Here is a 15,962-nt window from a genome sequence, read left to right as displayed (position 1 = left end):
TTATTGCGAAGGCTGTGAATTAAACCCGGATCCATTTGTAGCCCTTTTTCTGGTATTTTATTGCGTAGGCTGTGAATTAAACCCGGAGACATTTGTAGCCCTTTTTCTGATATTTTATTGCGAAGGCTGTGAATTAAACCCGGATCCATTTGTAGCCCTTTTTCTGGTATTTTATTGCGTAGGCTGTGAATTAAACCCGGAGACATTTGTAGCCCTTTTTTTTATTAAAGTACATAACCTTATTAACGACGCTTCTTGACTACTAAGGCCCTGGACTTCTTGACCCTGCGCCGGCCCTGCAGTGTGCTCCCACAGCCGGGTTCGATTTTTGGGTCCTGTATTACCAAGCTAAGGTCAAACCCACTGCGCCACCACGGGACTTCAGCCCTAATTATAGTTACGAATTTCAGATATTTTGAAATGTTTGCTGGTAGTGCTAAATAAACCGCCTATTAGAGTTTATGCTATTACTTTATCAAAGAATAGACGTGTTCCAGAATTCAATTACCATTAATTATAATTTATTATTAACCTTTGCAAAAATAGTATAAAACAACCGATTAGTCCTTAAAATGCTTATAACACAGAAGGGGCTGACATCATAGACTGTCCTGCATTTATTAAACGAATTGCTCATATTTTGCTACGGTTAAAAGATACTAATAACAAAAAAAGAATTATTATTAATAATAATTGAGTTTTGGAACTCAATTTTTTTCTTGAATGGAGGGTGGGAGGGTAATACGTACATTTTTTAGATACCGTTTTCAAATGTCCCTGAAGGGTCTTCATACGTGTATTCTGTGAATTATGTATTCTTTTTGTTTATTTGAAATTGATTATGATTATCAGAATGTTTGAAATAAACAAATTTTCTACTAAATAACGATAGTTTCTTATAATCAAAATCCTTGCTTGCAACTTTGGGAGCTGAACCCAGCTGTTATTCTTGAGTGGTAAACCCGGAGACATTTGTAGCCCTTTTTCTGGTATTTTATTGCGTAGGCTGTGAATTAAACCCATAGACATTTGACATTTCAAATCAATTACTATCGCTATTTAGTAGAAAATTTGTTTATTTCAAACATTCTGATAATCATAATCAATTTCAAATAAACAAAAAGAATACATAATTCACAGAATACACGTATGAAGACCCTTCAGGGACATTTGAAAACGGTATCTAAAAAATGTACTTATTACCCTCCCACCCTCCATTCAAGAAAAAAATTGAGTTCAAAATTAATCAAAATCCTTGCTTGCAACTTTGGGAGCTGAACCCAGCTGTTATTCTTGAGTGGTAGGCTAAGAATGTGACCCATGTATTAGTAATGCGCTATATCTTATGTTAAATTTTCTTTAAACATTTTTCTGAGCCTGCACGGGGAATAGAATAGAAAATTGATTAAGAGAATGCTGTGCCAGATACACAGTTAAGGCCGCTTAGTTCCTTATTCAAAAGATTCAAGTTAAGAGTAAATAAGAACAATCTTGATAATCAAATATAAAGTTTATTAAGAAAATGGAATACAAAAATGAATAAGTTAATGTTTTTCCAGGGCAAGTTCTAGCAGTTGATTCATTCCAGTGACAACAGTGCGTGGATCATCAACTAACCCTGCCGAAACCAAAGCGTTGCTGAATAGCTAAAAAAAATTGTAATCATTAGGTCAGCAAAATTCATCTCCATCCTTTTAGCTGAGAAACCAAATGCGCCCTCCCCCTTCTCTATCTCTCACTCACACTCTCAATATTTCTCTTCATTTATCAGTCTATATGGTTTCTGTAATATCTTGCTGTTCAATTTGTCATTAATCTTTCAGTTGCTTAGTTTATGGATCTGGTACAGAGTATAACTATAAGGGAACTCTCCCTGGACCAAAGCCACCTTTCTAGAGAAATCATTAAAATCCATTATCTCAAAAACTGAATCTCGTAAATTAGCTCAAGTATTAGCGTTTGGTGGACTTTGTTTTCTCCTACAGGAAAAATACGGCTTAAATCTAACCTAGCCTTTGTTCCATGTTGTCAACCAGTATAGTTGCCTTAATAAGTCTTAAGTAAGGCTTAAAGAGTCTGAAGGCTAAACAAAGCTTAAAGAGTCCCTTGTCAAAGGAACGCACTGAAGAGAGGTTCTAGCGAAAGCCAGGATCAAGGTATAGTTTCCTTAAACTATAAAGTTCTAGATAAGGCTTAAAGAGTCCTAAGACTTAATAAAGCTTAAACAATGCTTAAGGAGTCTATCCTCCACGGAACGCAAGTTAACCCCGTTTGCCTTGTAGGCAAACGGGGAGACCTGAACTAAAATGAAGTTGTCATCAAGCCATGGTTAATTGGAGAAAAGCCAAGACAGAAAGTCTGAGTGAGAGGCAAAGCTGGCATAAGCCTTTTTCAGGATCGTATAAAAATGATGTCAATTCAATTGTTGACACATATTCTATCTTCGATTCATCCTAGGGGAGACTAGATAGTCGTAGAACTAAGGGATGATCGAGATTTTGCGGCTGACTCATGACGGACAATGTCCAATGGACTTGTATGCAAAGCGGGAGACTGAATTTGCTTGGCCTCACAGGCAAACAAGTGACCTAAGGCTAACAGAGTTTACTGCTTAGGGTCTCAGGCAAATTACCGTATTTTACGATTGACACATGACTGACAAGTCCCCTGGACTCGCATGCGAACGGGGTAGGTGGACTCGCAGAATTCAGAAGGAAGGCTATAATTATATATATATATATAATATATTAGAATATATAATATATATATTATACAAACATATGATACACATATTATATGTTTGTATATATCGTTTTCAAAATACGTTTTTTTTTAGAGTGTCTATTGCTATTGTGCATAATCATAAAGGATTTCACAACAGTACAAGATGTTCTCCTTTAAAAAGTCTCTCCGAACACTCAATAAAATTGTTATAATTCCTTGAATTTACACAATAAAGATGATGTCACCTGATCCAAACGACTCTTCTGAAATGATTTTTTTAAAATTCTTTGATTCCAATATCCTCAGAATTTCCATTGTTTCATACTACGAATTTCTTTAATAACTTTGCCATAATATTTTAAATCTCATTATGTTATAGTGGGAATGACATCATCACTAAAAAGTCATTAAAATAGAGTTATAAATATCAATATATTAATAAATACCTGATCTGCAACTAGCTCAGCTAGCCTCTGGTTCGATGTTTTCAGCCCGTAGAGTTTTTTGATTATAGGATGACTGAAAAATAAAATACAATTAAAACGCGAATTTGATAGCACAATCGCTAGAAACAGATCTAGAATTGACGCTGAAACAGACCTTGCCAATATAACTAAAATAATTCATATTAGAAGATATAGGAAGACAAAAAAGATTCAGTACGTCCCTAAATAGCAGAATTATGTAAACTCCATGGGACCCTTTCGTATTTGCTATTCGTCTCAATGTAAGCACAGTAGCGTTGACTTACTAAAGAGGGATGCACCCCACCTAGATGTTGAAAAATACCATTTTTTGGATCTTTATAACAAAAATACCCTCCTACATTTTCGTGAATTGCCTCCCCTGGTATCATTCGATCAGAAAATGAATATCTCAGTGAAACCTATTGACTGTATAATTAGAACTACTCACTTGACTTTATGCTTTAGGTACTCGCTGAATAACGTCACACTTATTTTCAGATAAAGATTAATGATTGGCTAGGAGTTGCCGACATAAGCAGTTATATAGGTAGAGTGGAATGAATTCGCTTTCTGGAATTAATATTTTTACTCTGTCTGCATGTTTAGAAATTAAAACTTGAATAGCCCTGAAAACAAATTGATTAAAAATGGAAAACAAGTAATCGGATGTGCCCTTCCCAAATTTAATACGTTATAAATTCAAAATTTCAGGGAAAAATATATTTATGTTTTAAAAAATGCATTTAATTGAGTTATAGGGTAAAACATCGTTTCCGGGCATAAAGACAGATACGTTTCCAACTGCAAATACGACAAGTTAAGAAGATAAAAAAAATTTGCTTTACGGTGACATTGATAAGTGTCACTGTCATTCAGACTAAATTTCAGAAAACGGAATAAACAAGTTTCAGGCAACGAATCAGAAGATCTAGGCAAGAGTAGATAAAGATTTTTTGGATATGCAAATATAATTTGGTGTAAATTAACAAAAAAATTGTCAGTGTCCGTTTTGTTGCGGAATTTAAATGCACTAAATTTTTTGTCGAGAATTTTTAAAATCAAGCAGTGATATAAGTTGTTTAAATCACTTAAATTAAATTGTTTAATCAAATCATGCCATCGGTGTCAATATGAGCAGCTACAGTACTGAGTAAATCATGTTCACAATGACTTCTATAGATAGGTAGATGAGTAGACAGGTAGGTAGATATAGATATTTACCTATAGATAGGTAAATAATTTCCGAAAAAAAAATAGTTCCAAAAAGCGGTGATTTACCCAACACTCTGGAAAAGTCTGAATGATGATTTGCAAAATTTCATCCCTGAGCAATCTCAGGCCTCTGTTTTGTCTCTTATCCCCTTTTGGATTTTTTTGCAAAATTACCTTCGCGGTACAGGGCCGTATCCAGGATTTTTTACGGGGTTTTACAAAAGGGTTTTTTCGGGGGGAGGGTACACGCAAAAAAAACCCATAAAATGCGTTTATATTCATTTTCGTTACGTTTTTATAATTCGGACAATATTTCGACAGGGTTCAAAACCTCTACCCCCCCCTTGGATGCGACCTTGGGGGTAATGCATTTTTACTTTTAAGAGCATGTCCACGTCACTCAAACTACTCTTCCATGATACATCACTACGCTTCATGTCTCAACTTATCCCTAATACCTTTAAGAAAGACAATTTAACTTTATGCTTAAAACTAGTAAGGTAAAACATTCAATATTCATTAAGTTTTAGATTCAGTAAATAAGTAAGCAAATAATTAAGTATATTGAACTTTCAGTAAATTTTACAACCATTAAAAATAAAACTTGAAAATACTTTGAGATTTTACTTGAAAACTGGAAAAACAATACAAAAGCTTTAATAACTTTAAAGAATAATCTTTAAATGAAAAACATCTATCACAATTTCCTCATATTCTTCAGTTTCCTACTGGTTTTACGGCACTTTTCTGTACACCATTTGGCAAAACTCATCCCCTGTCACCCATTTGACTCTCCTCTCATATATTGGACTAAACTTTCCTCTGGAAAAACTAAACTTTTATTTTTAAATACAGGCACTCTAAAGACATTCCAAAGGAATATTAAGTAACATATATTTAAAGGCCTAAAAATTTTGACATTTTTGCCTCAATGCTCTTTCTGATCCTTCGATTCCTCATGCATCCCTTAAATACAAATAAAAGACTATTTTCTTAAGAGTTGTAACCACACATACCAAACATAAGCAGGAGAAGGAGGGATTTAGGAGGCATCGCCCCTTTAAATCCTAAGTTTTCCCGAGTTTCTGAGCATTTTTTACTCATTGTTAAAAAAAAAAAAAAATCCCCTCCCTGAAAAAATATCCTTCGTGTGATGGTTTGAACCTCCCACGCCGAAATGTTCGTCGACTCGTAGAAACGTAACACAAATGAATATAAATAAATTATTGCTGCGTAAAAAAAATTGTACCCCTGCCCCCCGAAAAAAAACCTGGATACGCTTGGTTATATATATTTATGTAAAAACTAGGACACGCGACTTCAACAGAAAACTCAAAATAATATTAATGTGGGAAAATTAAATCTATTAATGCATGGTCAAAACATCACCTGGGATTTATCTCTAATTGAGGCTGAAGAATTTGGTATCGCTGGCTTTCCGGAATCTGTTGAAACTGAGTCTTGACAAAGTGACGGGCCGCGCCCATTTCTTCGACAGTAACAACGCAAGGATGGGAGGCTAATTTGTTTGTCACAGTGACTCTATTGGCTTTTGGACTTAAAGTGGCACTCAGCCAATTGGTCAGTTCCTGTATTTCGGATTTTGACAGACTGCCTTCTCCTAAAAAGGTAAATAATCATGAGAAAAAAAATTGGTACCATCTATGATTTTTCAAGAATTTATTATGTTTTCCAAGTCATTTGCCCATTTTTGGTGTTGTTTCAAACTGGTACCGAAACATCAACCAGAAATAAATAAATAAATTGTACTGAATATATAAAAATGTTTTGAAAAATTCGCGAACTTGTTTAGTCCCTTTTTTTTTCTTAAAAATGAAAGAGGGTTGAAAATAAGAATTGAATTCTTAGATAACTACTGCCAATTTTTTGGAGCTCATTTTGGACTTAAAGTGGCCCTTTTAGACTGAAGATGCCTCTAGATTTAAAATAGCACTAAGCCAATTAGCTAGCTCCTGTATTTCAGATTTTGAGACTATCTTCTCCTCAAAGGATCAGGTGTCCTTCAACTATCCCAGGAAGGAGATATGACAAACTAAGTCATTTTGACTAATCCCGGGGATATTTCCCCCACCGTCTCGTGGGTATACACGTATGTGATGGGTGGAGGAATGGGGATTTAGTATGTATTGAAATTAATTAAAAATTATACATCAACATCCTCCCCCTCCCAAAAAAAGAAAAAGAAGAAATAGTTATTTTATAGGCAACAGTTTGCCTATCCGTGACCGTGATTATTAGATCCGTGACCAAATTGAGAACATACCTAAATCGTCAACATCACCGGCTGATTTAGTCGTCCTTATTTCCTTTTCAACAGACGTCACATTCTTCCTATCATACTGTCTTAGCTGTAAAAGGACCAGCTCGTCATAGGGTTCATAGCAGAAGAGAACTTCAACATCTTTCTCCCGTAGAGCCTCTAAATATGGGGAGGATTCTGCCAATTCTCTGCTTGGTGCAGCTAAATAATAAATATCTCGTTGACCAGGACGCAATCTGGAGCAATAATCGGCTAAACCAACCTTTTGGCCGGGTGGCATGCCAGAGGATTCATAGCGAAGAAGCTTTGCAATCTCTTCCTAGCAAAAACAAACACAATTATTGATCAAGTGGATGAGCAAAAATTATAGCAATAAAAAACGAGAACAATAGACATCGTCGCTGTATTATCTAATGGCCGTATCTGACACTTCTAAAAGTCTGAGGTAATTGCCAAAAACCGTTTGGTAACTGTTCTCAAAAGAAAGATCAGCAGGATAATGTAGATCAGAAGGATCGAGGGGTGATTGAATATACATTGTCCTGCAGATTCTTCCTTAGAATGCAGCTCAGCAAATGGTTTTTGGCAATTATGTCATAAGTTTGGTAATGTCAAATACACAGAATGTCAAGGATCGTCAAAAATAGTCGAAACCAAAGAGTATGGGTAACTTATAAGAGTAGAACTGGTGCCAGTGATGGCAAAAAAAAACCATCAACGTCATTTAGCGTTTGTCGACATTTGCCTTTTTTAAGCTTTGTAACCGTTTTTCTGTCAGGAGCTGAGATCAGACACTTACTACTACACTAATTTTGTCAACACAGTAAAAAAAAAAGTCCCATGTGTCACGTTGAGGTTTTTTTTTTGTCGAACTAGCACCGGTACCCACCCTTCTGAGTTACCCATACTCTTTTATCGAAACCTTAAGCTTTTGACCTTTGCGCGCTCGTTTTCAGGTCATTCTATTCCCGGTTTTAGCTTTTACTTTAGTTTATTTATTTTCTCATGTCCTTTCTCGTTGGTAAAAACTATTCTGTGCGAATTTTCACGTCTGCAGTTTCGTTAGTTCAGCTCATTTCCGGTGTAATAGAAAAAGTGTGAACACTCAAGACACTCAGACACTTAGATCGATATGCAATATTATATATTATTCATTTATTTAGAAATACAGATGTACGCGACAACCAGTGTGAGGGTTTCGTATATACAAGGGACACATGGCGCGGTCTCAAATTTAAGTCGAGACTATATGGCGTCTCAACAGTACTTGCTCAAGGGTCAAACTAAAAATTCATCATTCATTGTTGAATTTATTGTTTTCATTCATTGTCATTCATTTATTCATTCATTGTTATTCATTCATTGTCGGATTTATGACCAATCTCACACAGAGTTGTCCCGCAAAAGGATTTACCCGCAAAAAAAAACGATGTCAAGTATCCGCGAATGAGTTAAAGTTCTAACCTACAGATGTCTCCTTTTAAAATTCGCGAATGGCAATATTGTCGTTAAAAAACTACCCATTAATTTAATCAGCTTAAGAAAATTTGGTATTCAGACTCCAAGTAGTAACAAACAGCAATAGTCCGTTCTTGTGGTTCGAAAACTATTCTAGTTTTACTGCTTATAGCTTGATAAGTACTGGCTGTTTTTTAGTACAAAGGAAAAGGTACATACACAAACAAAACACGCACGTACACACTTGATAGATATATCGATATTGTAATACCATACATAACTCGTGCATTTCGCCGCATATAAATGTTGTACACGAAACCTACTGTGAACGTTTTGCGGGCACATGAGACACCATAATGTCTCAAAATTAATTTTAGGATTTTACCACGTTTATAATGGTTTTCACGTATTCTTCAATAAAAATAAATAAAAAAATACAAGGCAATTTTCAAAAATATAATTAGAGAATAAAGAATCTCAGCTATCGAATTATAGAAAGACCGTTGCCATGAGTTTAAACATTGAACCCTTGGACTCCAGACAAATAAAATACCAAACCTTACACAGCTTACATTAACATTAACAATAAATAAAAACGCAACAAATAAATAAAAACGCAACAAAAATGAATACAAACAAATTTTTGATGCGCTTTTTAAAGTTTTTTTTTGTAAAACACCCTCCTGGAAAAAATCCTTTTGTACCCCCCTCCCCCTCGCAAAAAACCTGGATAAGACCTTGCCCAACCCTTTTACTCTTTGTGAATTCAGCAAATGGTGAACAGATAGAGCTACTACCTTTTCAACTTGTTCAGTTCCAGTGACTATTCCTTCCTTCAGAAATAGTCCATAGTCTTGGTAGAACTCAAAATATTCCTCTGGCTTTTTGTTGGCTTTGTCATTCAAAAATCTTAAAATTCTGTTGGTTAACACTGTTCTTAATTTTCTTATTATGGCCCCATCTTGAAGAAGCTCTCTACTCAAATTCAAAGGTATATCTTCACTGTCCACAACACCTAAAATTATATAAAATAAAAAAAAAATAATTATTTTATTCGTGCTTTCTCACGATAATCATTTTCAGATACTTTTTGTGTGACACTACTTCAACTTCAACCTTTTCTTTATTCAACTTAGAAAATACAAAAACAATATTATGCCCCAACAGAGAGCAGAGCTCGTAAGGCTAGGACAGTTGAAAAACATAGAAAAAACATCATAATCTCATCATAATAATGATTCCAAACTTTAACACGACAAACGACAAACAAAATAGAAAAAAAACTCATAAAAGAGAAGTAACAAGGATAAGTAAATAAATAAATATTGGGCAGGAGGGGCGTGGGAGGCCATCCCAGACACAGGGACACAAAAACAAAGCACACAAATAAGAAGATCAAATAATTTAATTTCCCATCATCAATGGTGAATAATAAAAAATTTAGCAAACAATCTTTAATATTTGCTTTTTTAAATTTAGCTAAGATTTTTGGGACGGATCAAACAGAATTTTATCATTCAGCTTATAATTGTTAGCAGTGAAGGGTATTTGGTACCTAATCGAAAATCTTGACCTTTCAGAACTAACAAAAGGAATTCGGTACATCCCAGACCTCCGACAATCCGAACGAGGAGGTAAAATTAACAGAGATTTGTCATAAAAATAGTTTTTAGAATTTTTGATTTGAAAATGCCATATGGAAGTATCTATTACTCGTATATCATTTAAATCAAACAGTTTAACAAAACTAGTACCCATCTCACCCTGATGCAATCTCAAACGCAAGTAAATTCAAGGAAATCCCTCCCCCAGAAAATCCCCCCTAGGAATTAATTAAAATCGTATTTTTAAATTTTAAAATATCTGGAAAAATCCCCCCGTGGATAATCCTCCACCGACATTATCCCTGCTTAACCCTGGTTTCAAGAGAGTGTGTCATCTCCATTATTTACGATGCTTTGATTCGAGATATCTGTTTAGCAATATTACCCTCAGATTTGTTATTACCCAGCTCAGGAATTCTTTTAAAAAAGTGAGCTAATTTTCGTTGTCACAGATGCTAATTATTATAATAGACAGCATCAATTTGCTTAAGAAATCAATACAATAGCTTCAAATCATGCGTTGATTGCGAATTAACTAATCATAAAATAATATATTATATTTACAGAATTATGAATATATTTTCCTTTCTTTTTCTTACTTTGTATCTTATGTTTCTTCTGTATCGTCAAGCCATAAATAAAAAATATTTAAATAAAAAAAAAACTTACTTATAAATAAAAAAAACTGCTATTTATAGCACTTATAAAAATACTTTCTCAAATCTCCGATTGAAGAAACTTAGACAAAATTCGTAAATAATAAAAATACAAAGAAAATGTATTGTTCACACACGTTGGCCTTCACGATAGAAATTGAAAAATTAATTGACAAACAAATACCCTAGGAATTATTTAAATTAATACTAAACAAGCCACTTCAGGACGTGTATCCTTTTATCTTCACTTATTTAAGTGTTTTTCCAATTTTTTAAATATATTTATCATTTTTGATGACTTTTCTTCACTTGTAAATCGTCACTGAAACAGAGCACCCTACGCAAAATTTGTTTGTAGAGAACGTTAAAGCAATCGCAGTGGCGTTAACACAAATTCATGAGAAAAGTCTATTGATTAAAGACAATTCTATGACGAAAAATATAGATAGCGCTTTGTTTCAGAAAAACGGCCAGAATCTTGGGATGAAATTGCTGTATTTAGCAGACTTTTCAAAATTAGAAAAAGTTTATTGCGAAAAATCGATGAATTCTTAAAAAAAGTGGTAAAAACTGAAATAATTGAAGATAAAGGTTATCTGCATGCAAAATGTGTTAACTATGATTATTAACAAATTATGAAGTAAAAATTGGTTTCTTAACATGTTTCCTCCCCTCCAGTTAGTTCTCTAGGCTTACACCGAGACTTTTTATTACGTTATGTAATCTGACGGAGCAAATTCGTTCCTTGAAGTAGTCAGTACCAGTTCAAGTCGCAAAAGTTTATTTTACCCTTTGGAAAAGTCAACACAATAGAAACAAAATGGAATTTCCGATAGCAATTAATATTAATTGTAAGATAAATAATACTATTAATATTATAATAATATAACTATTATTATCAAATAAACAATTTTGATTACTATTAATAACATTAATAATTTATATTATATTTTATATGTTATTATCAATAATATAAATAATAATATTAGTTATAATTTTAATATTAATAATAATTTTAATATTTATAATATTAAGTAAATCAATACAAATTTCCTAGAAAGCCCTTGACGCCGTCATTTATCAGAAGCTATAATGGTATAATAATCATAAGAACAGAGCCTGAACCTCCATCCTGATTCCGCGTTAATTTTTGAATAGAAAACGACAATTTTGACGATGAACATGATAGTTTCAAGGATATGAACATTAGCCTTGTGTGAAAGAACTTGTTAATTATGGTGAATTATATTTAACATAACGAAACTTAATAACTTGGTATAAATAAATTAATTTCGTACTGTGAAAGCGTATAGTGCGTATGAACATTCCAAGATTAATTATCCGACAAGCCCACATACTCATCCTACGCGTTCTTCGAGTCGTAAAGGACGTCAGAGCTTAGGAGGATTACTGTTTGAAATGGTCTGGTTGAACGTCGTTGAAGTAAGGACGCTAGGGCTGTTTTAACTTTTCTTTTCTTTTTTTATTACTTTTCATGTTATATTTTTGTTTTAATGGTCCAATTTTAACGTAAGTATTTCTTTTATATTTTCACTTATGCTATGCTGAGGACGGCCCTTGGACAAAGGGTCGGATGGAAGCGTCTCTGTTCATGGCTACGCGTAAAAGTAAGACACGGGATTATCTAAAATATGACCATTAAACCTAAAAATTAAAATTGAATCAGCCCTAGCATCCGGACTTCAACGAAGTTCAACCAGGACAAATGAATCTTTTATATTTTCACTTATGCTGCGCTGAGGACGGCTCTTAAACATAGGGTCGGATATTCATTTCAAGTTTTGGAATTCCACTTTTACCAAAAAAATTACCAATTGTTCTATATGTCATTTTTTGTTTATGATGGAAAGGCAGTGTGGTCTTCGCCGCTACTTACGGTCTGGATTAGTTGTCAGGTAAGTTACACTTGCTGAACCCGAAAAATGCAGGAAGTGACGTCATTTGTAAACAACAAATTTATTATCTTCTGAAATGGAGCAGATATGAAATTATATGCAGAGACCAAAACGGAGAGTAATTGTGACATGTCGGCTCACATTCAGGGATTTGTAAACAAGCTATGCTTACAGTGGAGTTAGGTTAGGTTAGGTTAGGTTACTATTGCAACTGTGACTGTTTGCAACCGCGACTACGACTGAGTCTACTTGAGACTAATTTGCGGAAATGTTTAAGAGGTTGTCGAACAAAATCAAAACATACTATGTGGAGGGTGATTGTCAAAAGGGTGCATCAGCAATACATCAGGAGCTGCTGAGGGTATTAAGCTGACACTTTAAGGTGATATTGGACAGTAGTCTTGGGCAAAGGCACACTGTTGTCTTTAGATGCTCCCCTACAAACTAATCAAAATTATGAAATACCCACTTTGTCCAAAATAGTAAAAAGGTCCAATAACTATGCCTCTGAGGATGCTAAGTTATCCACATTCCCGGTCAGGAATAACAATGTTGTTATTCGTCGCTGTCAATAGCATTTCAGTTAACAAGTTGCCAGATAAGTATTGATGTTATCTTTAGAGATTACATTCAGGGAAGTTGGTGCAAACCGATAGGTTTAGGTTGGATAAGGACTGCTCGAACACATTATTAATATCAGCATAAAGTCGGTAGAGGGGGGGGGGGGGGCAGGAGGTGGTAACCCCTTAATATTTAGGGTGATTTGAGCACTTTTAAGCTATACCGTCACTATGTGGGGTATTTATGCACTTTAAGTTTTTAGGCGTTCGCTACTTTCATAGGAACACAGATTTTGTTTTTGTTTAACATTTGTGCTATTTTTTAAAAGTTGTTTAAGGCAATTTTCCTCTTAACTAAAGTACGGGATGTCGATAACTACCCCATGAAGAACTTTTTCCTTGTGAAAATTCTCCAGAACCTACTCACAAAGGACGCCTACCAATAGTTTCAACATCAACCAACATCACACGAACTAACATCAACCACGAAGTCAATAATATAAAGTAAAAAACTGGCAATATAAATCTACACTATTTAAAAGAAAATTCAAAGGAAACCATGGTTGATGGTGACAATAAATAGTCACCATAATATAAATCACACAATACCTTTTACAAATCGCAGCCACTTGGGAAGTACTTTATCGGCTCTGCTTTTGATCAGAACTTTTCGGCAATATAACGACACAGATGTCTCCGTCTCACGACTCATATCAAATAAACCTAGAAAAAATTTAAATAATGAAATAGCAGAAAGAGGGCAACAAATTAAAGATATAGTTACATATCAGTCATAAGCGCAACGAACAGGGCACCAGCCCTCCTTCTCTCAAATTACATTATTTTAAGATTTTGTCCAGCTACTGTCATCAATCAGTTTTTGGCGATAAGACTGCAAAAAGAACTCTATTGTGTGTCTACTACAGTACCAAGACCAGTGGAAATGAAACTTGATTATTTGAATTAATTAAATGTAAACTTACATAACCATAACTATATGGGTATAGTTATGTACAGTAGTTATGTATAGTAGTTATGTATAGTATGTTATGTAGTTATGTATAGTATGTTATGTAGTTATGTATAGTAGTTTATGTACAGTAGTTAAGTATAGTCCTTGGTACTACAGTACCAAGGCCAGTGGAAATGAAACCATATTGTTTGAATTAATTAAATGTAAACTTACATAACCATAACTATATGGGTATAGTTATGTACAGTAGTTATGTATAGTTATGTACAGTAGTTATGTATAGTCCTTGGTACTACAGTACCAAGGCCAGTGGAAATGAAACTTGATTATTTGAATTAATTAAATGTAAACTTACATAACCATAACTATATGGGTATAGTTATGTACAGTAGTTATGCATAGTTATGTACAGTAGTTATGCATAGTCCTTGGTACTACAGTACCAAGGCCAGTGGAAATGAAACCATATTGTTTAAATTAATTAAACGGAAACTTACAAAACCATAACTATATGGGTTTTGCTTGGTGGCAACACTGACGAAGATGTGGTCTTGCCCTGAAAACTTCATGATTTTAAATCAACTATAAAAAAAATCGGTACTTGTATGAAATACCCCCTACCTAACATTCTTCTAATGTTTTTCTGAGGCTCAATCCTGATGAAATATACCTAAGTATGATAAAATATAATACTTTAGAAACAAATTTGGGCTATATATTTACGCATTAAGGGGGTGGGGGTAAAATATAGCGGGTCTGAATGCCTAATGTGTCAGGTACAATTATTCTGCATATTATGTAATAAGAATTGTTTTCTAACTTCATACTGTCCAAATACTTTACTCCCTCCCCTATTGTGCAAATATATAGCCAAAGTTATGCATACTTTCCATGTATTCTGTCACTTCTCTTTATCTTGTCTCACGCTAAGCTGAAAGAAACTAACAAAAAACCGGTCCTACAATGCGTAAACGAATGAACAACTTTATTGGTAGGGGGTATTTCATACAAGTAACGAAAAATCTTAGAAAATTGCGATTTTCATGTATGAATCAACCTAAGATAGGGAGAAAAAAATATTTTTTTTATTGGCATCTTCGGTGTTCTAAAGTTAATCCAATATTTCCTAGGTCAATAATGGTCAAGCAATAATTTTTTCAATCGAAGTCTAACGATCTCCAAATTCTAAAGTTCTAAAGCTAATTCAATATTTCTTTGGTCGATAATGGTCAATAAATAATTTGGTCATCGAAGTCTAACGATCTCCAAATTCTAAAGTTCTAAAGTTAATTCAATATTTCTTTGGTCAATAATGGTCAATCAATAATTTGATCAACCAAAGTTTAACCATCTCCATTTTCTAAAGTTTAAGCAATAACAAAAATCAGACTGGGTTACCATGAATTTTGCCACCCAATTTGTATTTCAGCACCTAAACAACCCTGGAATAGGAGAATTCTCTCTAAAATAACCTGGAATAGAAAATTTTTTAAACTAGAGTCTATCTTCTAGAGAGATATGTAGTTCAGCTGAAGGTAAAAAATGAGGAAAAGGATAGAAAATCATTAGTTGCCTGACAAAAAAAAACAACAGCATTCAATTTTTATCAGTATATAATGGAGAGGGGGGAGGGGGTTAAAAGTAAAGAGTAAACCATAATTATAGCGGGAGAAAACAAAACTGTGTTTAGTTTTATCACAGACAAATGGGGACAATATTAAAACTTATCAGAGGCAAAGATTTACCAGGACTGCTTTCACGAATGCAAAGCACAGTACGAGCGTTAGCAAAGTATTGAAAAAAAAAAAAATATTGCATTAACTCTCTATCAAAATGAATGTTTCAGTATATGATACTACAAACAATAGAAACAACAACTTCCTGATTAAGAAAACTACCTTCACAAATATATACAAACTAAGCACGAATATGTGGATAGGGTGGGTAGCTTTTTCTTTTATGAGAGAAATTAGCATATTCTCAGCCTAACTTACAACCGTTAATTGGTGCGCATGTCTACTAGACGGATAGGCAGTTCAACTGAAGGCACAAAATGAGAAAAAGATATAAAATCATTTGTTGCATATCAACAAAAAACACAAGGATAGACC

The 15,962-nt window shown here is 34.0% G+C and overlaps 1 protein-coding gene across 1 annotated transcript in view; it reads right to left on the bottom strand.

Moving 5' to 3' along the window:
• Positions 1 to 1,491: 1,491 nt before the first annotated feature.
• LOC136025357 (heat shock protein 75 kDa, mitochondrial-like) overlaps positions 1,492 to 15,962 on the bottom strand; it is a 49,360-nt gene continuing 34,889 nt past the window's right edge. Inside the window, exons 7-12 of the mRNA XM_065701297.1 lie at positions 13,488 to 13,601; positions 8,940 to 9,157; positions 6,688 to 7,003; positions 5,793 to 6,024; positions 3,171 to 3,243; positions 1,492 to 1,646 (exon numbers count right to left, since the gene is read on the bottom strand). Of these exons, the coding sequence (XP_065557369.1) occupies positions 1,545 to 1,646; positions 3,171 to 3,243; positions 5,793 to 6,024; positions 6,688 to 7,003; positions 8,940 to 9,157; positions 13,488 to 13,601 (1,055 nt within the window). The 3' untranslated portion in view covers positions 1,492 to 1,544. The remainder of the gene's footprint in view (positions 1,647 to 3,170; positions 3,244 to 5,792; positions 6,025 to 6,687; positions 7,004 to 8,939; positions 9,158 to 13,487; positions 13,602 to 15,962) is intronic.

The sequence above is a fragment of the Artemia franciscana genome, chromosome 3, assembly GCF_032884065.1.
Source record: "Artemia franciscana chromosome 3, ASM3288406v1, whole genome shotgun sequence".
NCBI lineage: Eukaryota > Metazoa > Arthropoda > Branchiopoda > Anostraca > Artemiidae > Artemia > Artemia franciscana.
The sequence above is the reverse complement of the archived record's forward strand: the minus strand, read 5'-3'. Positions and strand labels throughout refer to the sequence as shown.